Source organism: Bombyx mandarina, chromosome 08, assembly GCF_030267445.1.
Source record: "Bombyx mandarina strain Sakado chromosome 08, ASM3026744v2".
NCBI classification, from domain to species: domain Eukaryota; kingdom Metazoa; phylum Arthropoda; class Insecta; order Lepidoptera; family Bombycidae; genus Bombyx; species Bombyx mandarina.
The window spans coordinates 10225702-10243714 of NC_143215.1; the positions used below are offsets into that span (position 1 = coordinate 10225702).

Consider the following 18013-nt stretch of genomic DNA (forward strand, 5'->3'; position numbering starts at 1 on the left):
AAAACATTTTATATCATTTATCACGACACAGTAAACGTAAACATAATGCAAAATATTTTCACTAACCAAACTAACATAACATTTTTTTTTATTGCATAGATGGGTGGACTAGCTCACAGCCCGCCTGATATTAAGTGGTTACTGGAGCCCATAGACATCTATAATGTAAATGCCGCCACCCACCTCGAGATATCAGTTCTAAAGTCTCAGTATAGTTACAACGGCTGTCCCATCCTTCAAAACCGAAACGCATTGCTGCTCCACGGCAGAAATAGCAGGGTGGTGATACCATACCCGTGCGGACTCACAAGAGGTCCTCCCACCAGTAGTATAAACATAAGTCTAAAGTAAATGAGAAATAAACCAAAAAAAAGAGTCAATAACTATGTTAATATTTAATTTTCTTCGCCATCTGCCGATCCGTTTCGGTGTCCTATAAACGATTCATTTCAATTCATTTCTGCTAATTCGGTTGCAAAATAAACGCGGGGCCATTTCAGAAGTCTAAATGCAAAACGAGGGCAGTGCACTTAATTTACGCACACACTTGTACGTATCGCACGTACCATTAATCAGAAGGCGGTCGTTGGTTGACACTATGTACTCGCGTGACAACACACAAACAAAATGTACCCGGTAAAGTTTGTTTGTTTTAATAATTATTATAAAGCGAACGAAAATAAATCATAACGTTTGAAGCGGAGTGTCGAAATTATCGTGATTTACGAATCTTGATTTGGACTTTCTCCCCTTTTCTCATTTTTTTCTATAAAATTCTGCTAACCCAGGCAAACTGGGGCTTAAACAGTATATTTTTAAATAAAACTTATCAATATTGTCGTGCACCTCAATAGAATTGCCTCCAATTGCTTTAAAATATCATCGTATCATATATTGCTTAACGGTTTAGTGCCATTTATTTTTCTCATATTTACTAAAAAATGTTTCTGAAGTCATATGTATTATAGAATAAAATAAAACAAGCTTAAATAGCAAACCGAACTAACAACAATTAATATCATTATTTTTTAACTTGTTGATACTGGTTGATACATAGTATATTCATCAGTTCTTGATGTGTGTGCAAATTTTCAAGTTAATCGGACATCTTGAAGTTGTTGAAAATTATATTCAAAAATTCCTTTACGTACAAACAAACGTACATAAATACACGCTTACCTATCAAACTAATAACAGCGTCTTAAAAACTCAGCAAGTCCGTGGTAATTGTGACGAACATGTTCTAATGTTAATACATATTGATTGGTAATGACTGTTTAAACCCGTACGGATCAGTACTAGCATTATACTTATATCTGCCGCAAAGCAGTTATGTGTTCCCGTATGAAGAGTTGAGAAAGCCTTTATACAATTACAATTTACCTCTGAAACTTCGGTTTCATGTCACAAGGTACGTGCCGGTATTCGCGTTTTGATGTCTAAGAGTGAAAACATCAGGTGAGCCATCAGCTCGTCGTTTTAACCGTATTCAGCGGCCTGGCTCTGCCCCTTGGCATTGCTGAAGTCCGTGAGCCGCATGCTCGTCTGCCTATAAGGGCAATAAAAGAAAAACATATTTCTGCGGACTAGAAAACGTATGTATCTAAATAATAGAATAAATAAAAGTACATCTATACAAAATAAATCTTTATTACGGGATAGCACCTTATTAATGTCAAAATAAAAAATATTACAATCTAAAGTATCTACTAAAGATTACAATATAGAAAATAATATATCTATATACAGTATAGCTTGATAAATATTGAATTTAAACTGTAAATTCAAAACCTTAAACTAAAGCGTCTTAACTTATATTTTCGATTATAATTATCTTTCTGTTTACCTGACACGCGTGTTTTTTGTATTTTTTATTATAGAATAAAGTATGTATCTGTTCATACATACTTTAAATGGAAAGTATTCACAAATAAATAAACTGAAAACACTCAGATCGAAATTACCATTCACACTACAAATTGACTTTAACCACATTAACGGCACCTGGAACCAATTCATTAAGAGCAAGTTGTCCGCTTAAGTTTCTATTTTATGAAATTAAATACCTTTACTGCGGTACAAATACCTACACACGAAACATTCTTAAAAGCAATGTTTAAACAGGTGACTTTTCTTGCAGAGGCACTTCTTCTGGAGTGGTTCCATTAGCAGTTGTAGCTGAACGTTCATTTGCTGCTCTTGGTGATGAACTGAATCTGTTTCTGATGGAACTCCAATTCTTTTTGATTGTAATGCCTGCTACTATTACCACCATACCAGCTACAATCATCCCAATGATTGATTTATCTACTCCTCCAGACTTAGTTTCCGCAGTAGTTGCTCCTACGGCTACCTTAACATCCGTATCCTTCTCTTTATTAGACTCTACAGTTGTTTGACCTGTTGCAATAGGTGCACTGTTAATAGCCGTTCTCAATGACACCTGACTATTTTGTAAAGGTTCTGTGTTCTTTTGTGTTTCTGTTTGCTTAGTGTCTGCTTGTGCAGTTTTAGCTACCTCAGGCTTGATTGCAGAATGAGATTCGTCTGCATATATTGATGTAAGAGCAATAGTGCCAGGTGAAATAGCGTCTAGCCAACCTTCGCCTTCCAATGGTCGTCGTGCATCTGGGCATTCAAATAAATGTTCTTTGCATGATTCTGTGCAGACGCTTTCTAAGGTGCCTTTAAAAGAGTTACATAATTCTTCATTTAAAGATGACGCAGCAGAGGGTAAAGTCAACTTACGAAGGCCTTTAAAATTCGAGAACAAATCTGTAGTGAGAGCCTGAAACGCAAAACAATTTATTTAAATCATTTTGTTTGATCGTCTTGTGGTATTGATGGTTAGTTATGTTTACGGTACGAAGGTGAATCGTTTCGATTCCCTGACGGAATCAGCTTATTTGTTATGGGTGTGGTGAAAAAGTACACCCAGACTCCAAAAGTCCGGCTGTACTCGTCCTATTTTTCTGCAACCCATAACACAGAATTTTCTATTGCAATAGATGGGTAAACGACGCTTAGTAGTTTAAGACATTACCATAACATATGTTATTTTTAATTAAATGCAATGTAATTTATATTTTATTTGCAAATTATTTTTAACCACTGAAACATTTAGCTATTATCGCAAAAGGAAGATGACAATTTAGAAAAAGTTGTAGAATTACAATGTTTAAATGAAATTTGTTCATTATGATATATTCTACTTAGAATTTCCATTTGTCATGCAAAGAAAAAAACAAATACTCACTGTCCTGATATCATTGCCGCCTAAATCCAGCTCTTCCAATTTTGTTAGTGAAAATCCGTTTTTCAAATCTTGTGGGTATTCAATTAATCTGTTGTTTCCTAGTTTTAAGACCGTTAAACCAGGCAGCTCGCTGACTGACTGAAACGTGTTATAAATGATCTGTTTAAACAACCTTAAAAACAAGTTCGAGTATATTTAAAAATTTCGATATATTATAACAACGGATGTTTTCGGAGAATTATTAACATTTTCAACATTTTACCTTTTTACCAACTTCGTAATTCCTAACTTAGTTTCATGTTAGGGAGCATTGCGAGCTCGCAATGCTGGCTTAATAAGTAATCTTATTATGTTTTAAAGCCAAGAAGAAAGTTCTAAAATATACCTATGAAACGAAGTAAAAATAAATAAACACTTACGCCTAAATCCAAGCCCATGATAGAGTTTTTATTAGCATTTAAAACTTTCAAATTTTTGAGGGAAGCTACATCCTTCGGTATCCCAGTCAGTTTGTTGTTTTGTAAGTTTAGTATCGTAGTTCGTACGTCTAAAGGAGTTGGGAATTCAGTGAGCCCATATCCTGAACAGTCTACTACGAAATTGCTCGAATCGCCCTCAGTGTGGCATACGCACGGTTTTGGGCATGTTGAATCACCGGACTGTGTCGCAGTTTCTTCGGCATTAGCTGTCAACTGAACATCTTCGAGTAATGGAGCAGAAGATAGGGTAGTAACTTCTATTGGTTCTTCGATAGGACCTCCACCGCTGCCATCTAGAATACTTCCGTCTAGTTCGGAATTAGTTTCAGGTGGAAATTGATTATCTGTTTCAACTGGAATAGGCGTTTCGTCGGATTTTATCCCAGCTTCACAACTGAAAAAAAAAAAAGAAATTACTTACAAATATGTAGTAGCATGTGACTTATCGAACATATCTGTAGGTTTATCATGACGTGACGCAAAATTGCTACAAATAAGTAACAGATAATATTCACGATAAGTACTAGAAGGGCGCGATGGAGACGAACATATTAATTTTAAATAAGTGAAATCGGCTATTTGAATGATCATTTCCGAAAATAAATAATTTAGCATATATCAATACAAATACTCAAAACAACAAAGAACGTTTAATATTATATGCACAATTTAAATGTAACAATGTTTTCACTAATTATATAACTCCAGACACTTATTGTGCTTGAGAAGCCTTGACACATAAAGATTCAAATGTACCAAAATGATACGAAAGGTTCAGATAAACCAAAGTACAATACAATTTGACGAAAATTATTCACGATATGTAAACCGGAACGTGCATGAAATCAAATCACGAAATGAATTAAAAAATACTTACGTGACTAGTGTGATCAGCAACAACAGGCAGAGGTGTTTGAGCGTCATGGTCACTCACTAACGCGATCACTGATGCGACCTGCCGATTGAGTTCAGGAGTTGTTGTGTTACCTGTCCCCGCGCGAGTACCAACGTAGCGTACAGCGCATAACTCACTGACACTTATAACTATTATCACTCAATGATAAGATTACCTGCGGCATGGTAAGCTTATCGCGAATCAAACCCGATAACTACATTCTGCAGAAATGGGAAAATATTGGGCAGTTGATTTTCAGTGGCGCTCACTACTAAAATCGATTAAACTAACATACACGTGTCTTTGAACTTGTTACACGGTTGCAAAAGTCTTTAACTACAAAACAGAGAAACACGTTATGTCTTTCTGATATTACCGAATCGTATCAAATGTCCGTGATCAAACAAAGTAACGGTGTTTTATTTGACACGATATTATGCTTAGTAATAATTTACGCTTGAAGTTTGACACAACAGATGTAAATACAATAAAAGAACATAATCATCAAAGTGACGTCGATAACTTTGAACTTGTCAGTTCGAATTTATTGTATCAAATTAAAATTTCTTAGAGTCCTGACTAAGCTCTATTTGGTATCATTACTTATCACAGACGTCACTGAAACATGATTAATTTTATACTGTAACTAGCTTTTGCCTGCGAGTCCGTCCCCGTGTAATAGTTACTTTGGCATAACGCTAAATTTTACCCCCACTTCATTTACGTAGAAAGTGAAAATATTTTTGAATTATAGAATGTTAAGGAGCTATTTAAAACCCTATTTTGAAACATTATTTATTGGTGCTCCACTTGTATCGGCCTTACCGTGATGTTATATAGCCTATAGCCTTCCTCAAAAAATGAGCTATCTAACTCTGAAAGAATTTTTTAAACCGGACCGGTAGTTCCTGAGATTAGCGCGTTCAAACAAACAAACTCTTAAGCTTTATAATATTAGTATAGATATACTCAGTAGAACGTATGACGTAGGAGGAGGTAGAACGGACTGCTCAAGATCGATGCAAATGGATGAATTTGATTCAAGCCCTATATCTCAGCAGAGGGTAATCAGAAAGAAGAAGAAGTAATATTTAAAAAACATCCATAGACACCGAATACTACAACACAATGTTCAGCAACGAATACGATCGTTGTCACACATTAAATAAAATTTCTACAGAAATACGAATTTGGGAAGATGATGCTATCTACAACAAATGTCTAGTTTTATCTATTCACAAAACAATTAATGACAAAATAATGATTTTACACAACAAGTTTACGTAATCAAGACTGTGTGTAATTATCTAATTCACATTATCGTTAACAGTTGTAAGTTCCGTCCTGCGACAGACTATTAAATCTAGATGATAATTTTGTTTTAGTACTGCAATGGAGGCGACCTAGCGGATTATCTTCAAACGAACCGGCTGCTCAGCGAGACCACGATCCAGTTGTTCTTAGCGCAGCTTGCAGAAGCGATGAGCGCCATCCACGCGAAGGGCATCGTCCACCGTGACTTGAAGCCGCAAAACATACTCCTCACTCATTCTATCCTACCGCCTCGTACTCCACACCCATCAGATATTACACTCAAAATTGGTAAGCAAATCACACTTTCTACTACTCAAACAACCGTCCAATTTTGACGTCGTTCGAAGCGTAAAAGACCGAATTCGACTAATGCATACTTTAAACTAACATCTCGTTGATGATATTAAAATGTAAATGTTCCTCAATTTATGGGTACATGGCAACAATCAAAATTAGGATCTAGAATATATTTATAAGTAAAAATTAGCATACAAATTATACTAATAAATATTAACACATCTACATACAGCTCACTAAAAAAAAGGTATTTTTCTTTTGAAGAGCTCACGGAATCGGGCGGCGGTATTCTGTCCAAAAAAAAAGGAAAAAATATATATTTGATATAAATCGAAACCACCCAGGGACACAATATTGATAAATAAACATACAGAAAAATATTTATATAAAAATATTAATTTGCATAGTAATATTTGTATAGTTCTGCACTATTTTATCGACAGATAGTAAAGGTTTTCCAGATTATTTGTTAAATTTATTCTTATAAAACACAAATCAATTTTAAAACTTAGTAATTTTATGATGAAGTTTGTTGGCCGTAAGGGAGTTCGGTGTTATCATATCCGGTAAAACATTCGAAAATATCGGTGTTATCTTCGCAAATCTGACTCATTTCAGTTACGACATTATTTATGACCTAGACTAGATCTCGCGCTATCAGCATTATCAGAATTAAGATACTGGTAATACTTGAAATTTGTGCAGATAAAGGAAAATGAATACCTCGTTTTCTTTGAATATTAAAACCAAACATAAACAAAAAATAATATATGCAAGTTGGTTTGTTCGCGCTCAATGAGGTTTTTTTTTTATTGGCGTCGATGGGCAGACTAGTTCTCGGCTCACTTAGAATTAAAAGGTGAAATTAAGTTGTAACTTACATACAGCTTATATTTATGTCTTGATTCTGACTCTAATATTCTACTGATTCATATAACGTTATAAAAAAAATCATCTTAATAGTATTCACTATTATATCCACATTTAATTTAATAATAGAATAATTTATTTACTTTTATACAATACGTAACACTGATTGTGATTTGTTTGTAAATCAATACAGCTGACTTCGGATTCGCAAGGTTCCTGGAAGAAGGAAATATGGCCGTTACGCTCTGCGGCTCCCCAATGTACATGGTAAATAACTCGTTCAGCTTAATACGATAGTTAATAGTCGTACCGTAACATTTTATCTTCAAGTAAATGCTAGTTACGTTTGAACAAGGTTACGACGTGCCTCGATTCAATATCGGTTTTGTGCTGCTAAATTATATTCTTTAAAGAAATCTCATTTTAATTTTCAGGCTCCAGAAGTCATAATGTCCCTGAAATACGACGCCAAAGCAGACCTGTGGAGCCTCGGCACAATAGTCTACCAGTGCCTTACCGGGAAGGCTCCCTTCCAAGCCACCACGCCACACGAACTGAAAGCTTTCTATGAAAATAGCGTCGATCTTCAGCCCAAGTAAATGTTTCTAAGTATAATTAAAAAAACTCACTACGTAACGTTTCCTTTATCTATTTGTGGTATACTAAAATTATTTCGGCCTATGATTTATTTTAATTAAGCTTCCCTAATAAATCGTTTAAAATCTTAAATTTAAGAAAACTTGTTCGTTATGAGGGTTCTACATAAATTTTAGTAAATAAAATATGTATTATATTTTCATCAAACTCTGTTTTATGATTAGGAAAAATATCCGTTAAAATCGTAACGATCAGCCCTTTTTAAAAAAATGCACACCAAACAAGCGACTGATGGGCTTAAAAAGAAATGTAAATAATAATACTCCCCTATAAGGGAATCGTTTTCTAAAATGAAACTGATGGTAGAACTTTTGACTTAAATTCTTACAAATAAACACTGTAATTCCTGTTTCAACATTGCTAAAGTTGCACCGCCTCCATCGCGTTATTTTACTTAAATTGCATTCCGTCTATCTTATTGACCCAGCAATGAACACAATATATTTTGTGTCAAAATTATAAACACTTAAAAAAGTTTTAAGATAAGTTTCATTTAAACTTTGTTGCTACGTTTTTTTGTGAGGTCATTAATTTTTTCTCAGTTGAAAGAATAGTTTCAAGGTTTAAATTTTAATCTATTTGCGTTGTAATATAAGTCACTGTCCTAAATATAGTTATTATTTAGGAAATTAAATGCCCTTGGAACTTAGATATTATTTTGGAAAATCATTTCACTTTTTTTTGAGAATATATATAATTTATAAGTACTCTGTATAATGAACCGCATCATGATGATGTGGAGCGAAGAATAAAAAGTAATTAGTAACTTCATATTTCATGGACCTGCAATGTAAAAGCACTTGCTACACGTAGAGATGCTCCCGGAATCCACTGAGTTTCTCGCCGGATCTTCTCAGTGGATCGGGATTCCGATCTGGTACTGTACTGCTCTTGCTAGGGATAATGTTAGCAAATTCTCGCAGGTTGAGCCCGTGAGCTCACCCACCCGTCGGCGCGTAGCTGGAATAGTGCCTGAGGCTACCAGCAAATTGGTAGGGGAAAAAAACGCTTCCGGGTCATCAGGTCATTGACCCCATGTGTCAATGCTTCTTACATTGCGTGCAGTGCAAACAACGTTAAACTATTAAAATACATTACAATTTACCCGCTAAGGTTCTTATGATTGCTTTGCTAAATTTAAGCATAAGTATAAACATATGTACACTAAATTAGCATTAGTTGTAATTACATAAATAAATAAAAACGCAACTTAACGATTAGTTTTAATGTTTAAGACATAACTAATAAATACTTAAATGTTGATATTTTCTTTAAGAATCCCACCAGGAACGAGTCCAGAACTGTGCAGCTTATTGATTGGTCTACTTCGACGAAACCCTCGAGAACGCATGTCATTCGAAATGTTCTTCAATCATCCCTTTCTTCAACGATCGCGCAACACAAACGTCCCCAGTAAGTAGAGCTGCTTCAGAGACCTCCATTCTACATGTAATACTACTTTTAGGCATGAATGCTGTTTGATATTCTTCACAATCTACTTACATTACGTAAACTTATTTTTCATTTCAATTCTCACAATATCGTTGGTGAATTGCGAGATAGGTAGTTAAATATAATGTGATTTTTTTATTTTTTTTATTTTAAGTAAACGTTAGTTGGAAATATTTGATACTAGGTATAGCATATTATAGTTTTTATATTATATTTCAGTAAATTATATTATTATTTTATATATTAGTAGTAGACATGTATTTTAGTATTTTCTTAAAACAAGATGGATGCTACCATAAAATGTTGATCAAATTTTCCGAAACCTTAATTACTTATTCATTATATACCTCATTTTAAAAAACTTCACCTTCTCCCACACGTACTTCTCACAATGTTTTTTTTTTTGTTTTACTTTGAAAAATAACCAGCAATCAAACTCATAGTAGGACCCGATTTGTTAATAATATTCACACTATTCACACGCTTCTCATGTTTCTGTACAAAACCACTCTTTTTAGTCACTATGATGGTTAATTTCATCCGCACTTTTAAACGCTCTTAACACGCCAAAATTCATACATACACTATAAAATAATTTCATAACCTAACTAAATTTATATTAATATCAAGAATAACTCTCCATATAAATCAGAGGTCCATGAGTTTTTGAACTACGTTTCTTTGTAACACGTAATTTTTTTAACAATAATACTGCGTAACACAGCTGTTGTGTGTTGTTCAGGTTTAGATTCGGATCTTCCCGTTATATTGGAGAGCAATCTCGAGAGTCGACCCGATACTAACTGTTGTTACCTACAGGAGTCGTGGGAGAGCCAGGGTACTGATTTTAACTCCGCTTTTTTTTTTCATGTTGCATGGGATTGGGGTGTTTGGTTTTTCTCCCTGCGTAATGACTGAATATTAGCATGTATCAATAACGGTGTATTATATACACGCTGCAAACTGATTAATAGTTAGTTATCTTTAATTTCCGAACGTATAAATAACTCGTGTAGTTCAAAAATTTTTAGGACTGCATCCATTACTTTTTTTGGGTAACGTTTTATTCGTTCATTCTTTCGCGGCTTATTGTTTAGACTGTAGTGCTGTGCACTTTTCGTTTGAGATCGCTATAAAACCCATTGGATACTCAGAAGTTGCATGTCAAAAGTTACTCTTTGAAAAGAAATTGTGCTAATTTGATATGTGAAATATGTTGTATTTTATCCAAACTAAGCAGGCTGGGCTTCTTTAGACGTCAACGACTACTGATCTTTCTGACCTAAATGTTTTAAGTTCTTTTTTACTATTCATGCTCTATTGTTTTGTGAGTTTTGTAAAACTGAATAAGTAGGTACGCAAGTGTGCTAAGAAAAAACGCCAATACGTGTACATAACACCAAATATGATTGAATATACCTCACTTGTAATATAACATAGATTCTAATATTTTAATAAGATGTAGGAAGGACATGTAAGTGCACAATAAGTCCACGCCGACGCCATGATAGGAGTGATACTGTTACATCCCTTTTTATTATTTGACAATTAGATCTTGAAATCAAAAAGGATTTTATTATGTCTCTTGTGTCATTTCATCTACATGTCTGTTTGACTGTATGGACTAAAGTTCTTTGCCTTTCCCATTAGGGATAAATTAATAATATCATCATCATGTCTGTTTGGTAAAATATGTAAATAAAAAAGAAAATTAAGACACCCCATCACAAAATTGAAATTTAGAAATTTGAATTGTGGTTATCGTACAGGTACGCACAAGTTTGAGTGAATCTAGTTAAGAGTAAGAGTACAATTGCGTATTATTATGTGTAGAGATGGGATCGTGTGCGGGTCCGTCCGTGGTGGCGAATCGAGCGCCCGCCTCCCGCGCCACCCCGCCCGCGCCCCTGCCCCTAGCCTTACCCACTGCCAAGAAAACACAGCCAACCTCCTCCGGTGAGCTTTTATTTATTATATTATAAGATACTTTTTGGCGGGAACGCTAAGAACTGATTCGTGTGAATGGTTTTATTTTAGTAATTATGTGTTTCTGCAGGCTTAAACATACATTAACGGTGGTTTTTTAACTGTTTAGCGTCTGTGAAAGTGCGCAAATGTTGGAAAATAAAATAAAGCCGCCGAACCTAGCATCTCGGGAGAATTTCTTTCATGTCATCTCATTTCCAAATGATTAGTCTCAAATTAATGAACTTCACCTCATTTAACTTCATACAATTTTTCACGTAAAAGAATTTAAGAAAAAATAAGACATGGCTTAAAGGTCTCGCTATCAGGCCATAAAGTCTTATATTATAATCACGTCCTTGTGGATCCATCAGACCCAATAACTCTTACACTAGACGCCTTCAGCTCTTAACGCTAGGAGCAGGCTTAGGGACCCAGGTAGCCGTACCTGTCAAACTCGACAAAGAGTTCGACGTGTAACCCACGCATCATCCCGCTGAGTTTCTCGCCGGATCTTCTCAGCGGGTCGCGATTCCGATCCGGTAGTAGATTCATTCGTCAAGCAACTTGCTCTTGAGTTGTTAGGTCTCCTTTGGAGGCACTCGGGCAGCTGTTAGCAAATCCCACCTCTCCTGTCCTGGTGAAACTGGAAAGGCCTCTGGGCTACCAGTAATCCCTCATTCATGAATATTAACTTTTAATATAACTTTAATTTATTTCGATTGTAGACTAGCAAACGGACTGCCTGATATTAATTTTGTTATCGTGCTTACAGAAAAATCTAAATATTAAAAAAAGTCAGAATTTCCCCTTATTCTTTGTTAATATATATTATACATATATGTAAATATATTCATACAAAATACACGTGAACAATAAAACAACGAAACAAACTAACTTCTTAACCTCATTAGCATAAGTATTGCTAACACTATATTCTATTGTTTGATTTGAAATAAACAATAACTTTTTTACGCCTATTGCGGTAATTATCTAGTTAATAATAGTTAAGGTTTAAGCTAGTGACCATTGATAATTTCAAAAACAAATCTAAACTGGTTGTTATGTTTTTCACTACATTAAAAAATAATCTATATACTTAAATAGACAAAGAGAAAACTACTATAATAGCTACGTTCCGTTTTCAACTCTGTTTGTCAACTTTTTTGTTATTATAATAGTATCTATAAAAAAACTTTTAGTGTCATCAAAATATTTGTTTGGAAACAACTAGTATATTTAGATCTCAATAACGAAACCGAAGGCTAAATATAATGTAATACACAAAATTTATCCAAGTCTTGAAGTGTCTGTGAATTTGGATGATTGGGCGAACACTAGTTTATACAGTATCAAACCAACACGAGAATAATATGAGCATGAATGAATTTTACTATTCCGCATAATAAAGTGTTTTTTATCACAAAACCTAGTGTAATAGAGGCTACGAATGTGTTAGCTTCGGTCGTAATAATCAACTGTTGATACGGTACGAGTATACCTTGATAAGATATTCGTATATTTGGAATCAAATGAATGGATCATTTTCATGAGTAATGGTTTTTTGAAACAAACACTTAGTTTCATAGAAAAATACAATATTAATAATGTTTGCGGTAATCAAACACAATATGTTTGATACAATAAACATTTTAATACAATTTTTTCCTACATTTAATGCTTACAAAAAATTAATGAAAGTTAAATTAAGGTCTGAGACAAAAGATAAATATTTTTTATTCTTCTGCATCACCTAACACATTTAATAATAATTCCAAAGAAAACAGATATTGAACCCAAGTTACACTGCGCGGGTACAATGTCTCAAATATAACAGTTAAGTTGGAATATTCTTTTCTTTTTAGAAAAACAATGTACAAAAAAATAAATATGAATCTTGAGTTGTCAATGCTTATGTTTGTAGGAAGGAACATTAGTAAAAGTAAATTGTTTTCCGTAATTCTGTAATTCATTATGAGCTAGGCTAGCTTTTGTGCCGTACAAATAAAATTGGAATATTCAATGCGTTTTGTAAGTGTACCAGTAATCGTAAGATAAATCGTAGTTGTTGGAACGAAGTTCCTTACGGCAGGCTTGGAGGGGATAGGCATTTTGCTGCGTGACCGAACTGAAAAAAATGTGATAGTAAAACCGTAAGAAAAAATCCGTGGAAAAAAGTGCGTGGAATAAAACCGTTAAATGAGACGTGCGCAGGCGCGACAGTCGCATATACAAGCGAGTAGTGTATAATACCTTTCTCTTTCTCCCTCTTTCTTTTCGTTCTCTCATCCATTCTCTTTCTATTTTACGTAATTTATTATTTCCTAAAATACTGAATTTCCTAAATACTTTCCTATACTTAAATAAAAACTAATCAGCAAAATTTAAGAGAAAAATCAAGAAAACCTACATAAAATTGAGCACGATTTGTTTTTTGCAAATTGTGTCGATTCTGCATTAGCCGTAGGAACTTCGTTCCTACCTGGTGTCCCACGACACCACATCTTTTAATTTTTTCGGTTTTCGAAGTAGAATCTTAAAATGTAGGTGAGAGGCGATGCAGTATTCTAAACTAGTACAGTTCTATAATGTCATAGCAAATTGTCAAGGGAATTTTAGAATATTTTCTTTGATACAGATTCACTTTGGAAAGTTTTTTTTTCTGTAATTTTTGTACGCGCATATTTTAATTAAAATAAGGTATTTCTGATTGAAAAAGTTACTGATGTTTGATTCTTTTCGTCTTGATTCTAAATACGAATATTCGGTCCTAGTTTTTAATTAATTTTCATGTTCCATGTATAGTAACTATTAACAGGTTTGTCAATAATGAAACGTGATATGTACATAAATTGATTCTTGAATGAATGAAATCTCGAGGTGTCAGTGAATACTATCGAATTTCGATCATCGTTCGAACACTAGTTTGAAAAAACTACACAAGTCGATTGAGTTATTGGTTATTATTGCAGATTCGTCGGAGGTTGGTTGGGCGGGTGAAGAGGACTTTGTGTTGGTGGAGGCGACGGAGAGCGGGTCCGCAGAGTGCTCGGCCGCCTCCTCCGGCTCGGAGGCTGCGTCCCGACCCCGCTCTTTGGCGCTCCCCGCGCCCCCCGCACCCGCCTCCCCTTGCACACCTACCGCGGTACGTCACACCCCACGACTCCGTTTCACTCACACATCCGCTATCATCTGCTTGTTGAGTACACCTTTACAACACGTAAATATATCGCAATGAGATAACATAAACTATTGCTGAGCTATACACATGCGTCATCATCACTGCTTGAGTTACACGTATCGTTCACGTTCGGTGGAGACAAATGAGTAGCGTGTCGGTATACATTGCAGAGCCCACTGACCGCGGCCACTAACACTACTGTACCGCGATCTCAGCCCATCGACGTGCGCCGAACGACCTACAGCCGCAACGCCACGAACATCGGCTCGCTCTCGCCGCCCACTGTGAGTGCGCTCGCGGTCCCACCTCGCGCTATCCAGCCGTGGCTATATCGTGACATCGAGTCCGGGCCACAGACCGATGAGTTTTATATCATTTCTAGAAACGTTGATAGCGAAATGTGTGCGCTATAAATAAATATACTAAATACAACGTAGTAGGTAGGCAGCGGCTTGGCTCTGCCCCTGGCATTGCTGAAGTCCATGGGCGACGGTGACCACTCACCATCAGGTGGGCCGTATGCTCGTCTGCCTACAAGGGCAATAAAAAATAAAAATAATACAAATCTGAGAAACGAGCAAGCAGTGTATAGCGGTTTGATGGTGACGAATGTTCTCAACGAATGACGCCTACGGACTCAAAGCGAAATCTACATTCACTCCGATTTATATTGTTTATCGTCTCGCTCAATCGTCAGGTCTCTCGACGATCCATACGCCGCGCCGTCCTATTGTACCAACAATGTACGATAGTTGGCGGCGCGATTGTAAACCGTATTTCATTTATACATATACACATAATAAAACAGTTATATATTTATGCGAAACAAAGCAGAGGGTGGCCGGATTTTGTTACCGAATAATAAAATCGTATTTACGTCTATTGAATTTTAAATAAATTATACATAATATGTCCATAATATCTAGGTCAAGGACCTATTTCTTGGTTGACTGACCTATATCTCAAGGTGTGTGGCGCATTTACGTTGTATAATATCTCTATGGGCTCCAGTAACCAATGAACACCAGGTGGGCTGTGAGCTCGTTCACCCATCTAAGCAATAAAAAAATCTATATATATATAAAAATGAATTGTTGTTCGTTAGTCTCGCTAAAACTCGAGAACGGCTGGAACGATTTGGCTAATTTTGGTCTTGAATTATTTGTGGTAGTCCAGAGAAGTTTTAAAAGGTTAGATAAATATGAAAATGCTCGGAAATAAATAAACATAATAATTTTGTTTTCCCTTTGATGTATCCCCTGTCGGACGGATTCCTTTTGTTTGCTTAAGTTTATTTTATACAAAAGTTTAGGGTCTTTTATTTATCGATTGAGGCACTACGAAGTCAGCCGGGTCAGCTAGTATATATATATATATAAATTGTAATTGTAATAGTACGAGTTCAAATTGTGTTTGCCTACAATAATGAGGTTTGTCAACGTAGATGCCGTTCGCGATGGGCACGCCGCCGTCGACGCGGCGTCGCAGCAGCAACAGCGGCAGCTCCCCGCCGCCGCAGCTGTGGCAGGTGTCGCCGACCAACGCGAGTCCGCTGCGCAGGTCCGGCTGGCCGGCCGCAGGTTCGAACAACCTCAATAATAACTCGTCAATCAATATATTCTAAGCACGGAATCAATATACTCTTTACATTCACGGATCGCTTGGGACCTCTGGGTCTACGGAGGGACTTCGGTTCTCTCTGTGTTTTACACCGTATGGTTCATGGGGAATGCTCTGAGGAATTATTCGAGATGATCCCCTCATCTTCTTTTTATCCTCACACCTCCCGCCATCGGAGCAGAGTTCATCCATATTATCTGGAACCGCTGCGTTCCTCGACAGTGCGTTTCCAAAGATCTTTTTTACCACGTACCATCCGGGTTTGGAATGAACTTCCCTCCACGGTGTTTTCCGAGCGCTATGACATGTCCTCCTTCAAACGAGACTTGCGGAGAGTACTTAATGGTAGGCAGCGGCTTGGCTCTGCCCCTGGCATTGGTGACCACTTACCATCAGGTGGGCCGTATGCTCGTCTGCCTGCAAAGGCAATAATAAAAAAAAAACCCTTCGAAATCTATATGTAACCTAGTTTACTCAGTTTTAATACCGTAAAATGGGGGGAATCAGGACACATCGGTGGTAGGACCTCTTGTGAGCCCGCAATGATAGGTACCACCACCCCGCCTATTTCTGCCGTGAAGCAGTAATGCGTTTCGGTTTGAAGGGTGGGGCAGCCGTTGTAACTATACTTGAGATCTTAGAACTCATATCTCAAAGTGGGTGGCGGCATTTACATTGTAGATGTCTATGGACTCCAGTAACCACCTAACACCAGCTGGGCTGTGCGCTCGTCCACCCGTTTAAGCAATACAAAAAAAGAATATTTCAGTCAGTAATTTATGAAGTACGACATGGTGTTGTTGTCCAGGCTCGTCCCCGCCCAGCGCGCTGGCGCTGCGTGCGAGCGGGGAGTGCGGGGGCGGCGCGGGGGGCGCGCTCGGCGACGTGCTGCGCGGCATGAAGCCCGACCCGCCCGTCTACATACCCAACCTGCAGGAGGAGACCATACTCGCGGTAACCGACACCACACCACGTTGTACTGTGTTACGTCATACCAATGTGAGGTTTTAAGGCGAGGAGGTGGCGTGTGCGTTGTGTTGTGTGTCCCTTCTGCGCTCTCCTCCGGAAACCTCATCGGAGCGGTCAATAAAACATTACGTATGATTGACATGTTTATTCGCGTCAGCCACTGCGGTGGATCGCTGCACGTTATCCACTGACTGACTAACGTATGTTGCTCATTACTATAACTGCATAGTAAACAGCTAAGCGTGGCGGGGTGTCATTCCCCTACACCAATATAGCCAATGCACCGTGCGTTTGAAACGGTAATACACTGTTCCATTAGCATTAATAATTTTCTTTGACGCGGCTTTCATACTCGCTAAACTATTGCTGAAATAAAGTAAAGCTCAATAAAAAACATGTAAATTTATTTAAAAAAGTTTCCAATGACAGAACGGACGAGGAAGAAAGAGAAAGAACATACATGTTAAGAAACTCTCCTAATCGAAGTTTTAAATAAGATAATATCTGTTGTTATTGAGAAGACTAACAATGCACTTAAGTGTATGAAACACATTCACGTGGTTACATGACTTACGAACAATATAATAATATGTCGATCGTACCACTTATGATATTTTTACTTAATAAACAAATGTTAACACAAGACAATATCACATGTGTCAGCAATGTACTACACGTAGATAAATCAGTATACTGTTTATTGGAAAAACAACAATAATTTTAGAACAAAGGCAAAGAGAGGTAACTCGGCTAATGCTCTCTATTATAATACTAGTTACAATTCGGTCGAATGTTGAGCAAACATAAACAAAACAATGAACAAAAAAAATTATTTTATTCCGTGATAAATGAGTGTGAAGGTTCTAGTAATATTATTACGCCGGTAAGAGTAACGGCATCTGTCGTGGAATAGCAGAAACGAATATCAAAAGAACCAGTAAAATCGAGAACGTTCGAGAAGTGCAACGCCATCTATTATCAAATAGCGGAAACATATTGAAATTACTCGCCCTATCGGGAATGTTCTCGATAATTATCGAATTGTTGTATCGACTATA

At 36.6% G+C, this 18013-nt stretch overlaps 2 protein-coding genes across 7 annotated transcripts in view; one reads left to right on the forward strand and one right to left on the reverse strand.

The window, feature by feature from the left end:
* Window positions 1-18013, forward strand: part of Atg1 (serine/threonine-protein kinase unc-51-like protein Atg1) — a 44894-nt gene that overhangs the window by 18005 nt on the left and 8876 nt on the right. Inside the window, exons 3-12 of one of the 6 annotated variants that reach the window (XM_028177502.2) lie at window positions 6016-6232; window positions 7305-7378; window positions 7546-7706; window positions 9045-9181; window positions 9963-10058; window positions 11054-11176; window positions 14158-14330; window positions 14537-14650; window positions 15811-15946; window positions 16795-16940. In XM_028177502.2, coding sequence (XP_028033303.2) covers window positions 6016-6232; window positions 7305-7378; window positions 7546-7706; window positions 9045-9181; window positions 9963-10058; window positions 11054-11176; window positions 14158-14330; window positions 14537-14650; window positions 15811-15946; window positions 16795-16940 — 1377 coding nt within the window. The remainder of the gene's footprint in view (window positions 1-6015; window positions 6233-7304; window positions 7379-7545; window positions 7707-9044; window positions 9182-9962; window positions 10059-11053; window positions 11177-14157; window positions 14331-14536; window positions 14651-15810; window positions 15947-16794; window positions 16941-18013) is intronic. The other 5 variants (XM_028177504.2, XM_028177503.2, XM_089729490.1 and 2 more) reach the window with 5 other exon arrangements.
* Window positions 1635-4863, reverse strand: LOC114245360 (uncharacterized). Its single transcript, XM_028177507.2, has 4 exons — window positions 4613-4863; window positions 3676-4129; window positions 3257-3394; window positions 1635-2788 (listed from the first exon to the last, which is right to left on the reverse strand). The coding sequence occupies exons 1-4, from the start codon at window positions 4657-4659 to the stop codon at window positions 2117-2119; spliced, it is 1311 nt and encodes a 436-aa protein (XP_028033308.2). The 5' UTR covers window positions 4660-4863; the 3' UTR covers window positions 1635-2116.

Coding starts and splice junctions, on each gene's coding strand:
- LOC114245360 (XM_028177507.2), bottom strand. CDS start 4,659: ATGACGCTCAAACACCTCTGCCTGTTGTTGCTGATCACACTAGTCAC. Junction 4,130..4,612: donor TTGCTGATCACACTAGTCAC/GTAAGTATTTTT, acceptor TTTTTTTTTCAG/TTGTGAAGCTGGGATAAAAT. Junction 3,395..3,675: donor TCATGGGCTTGGATTTAGGC/GTAAGTGTTTAT, acceptor AACACGTTTCAG/TCAGTCAGCGAGCTGCCTGG.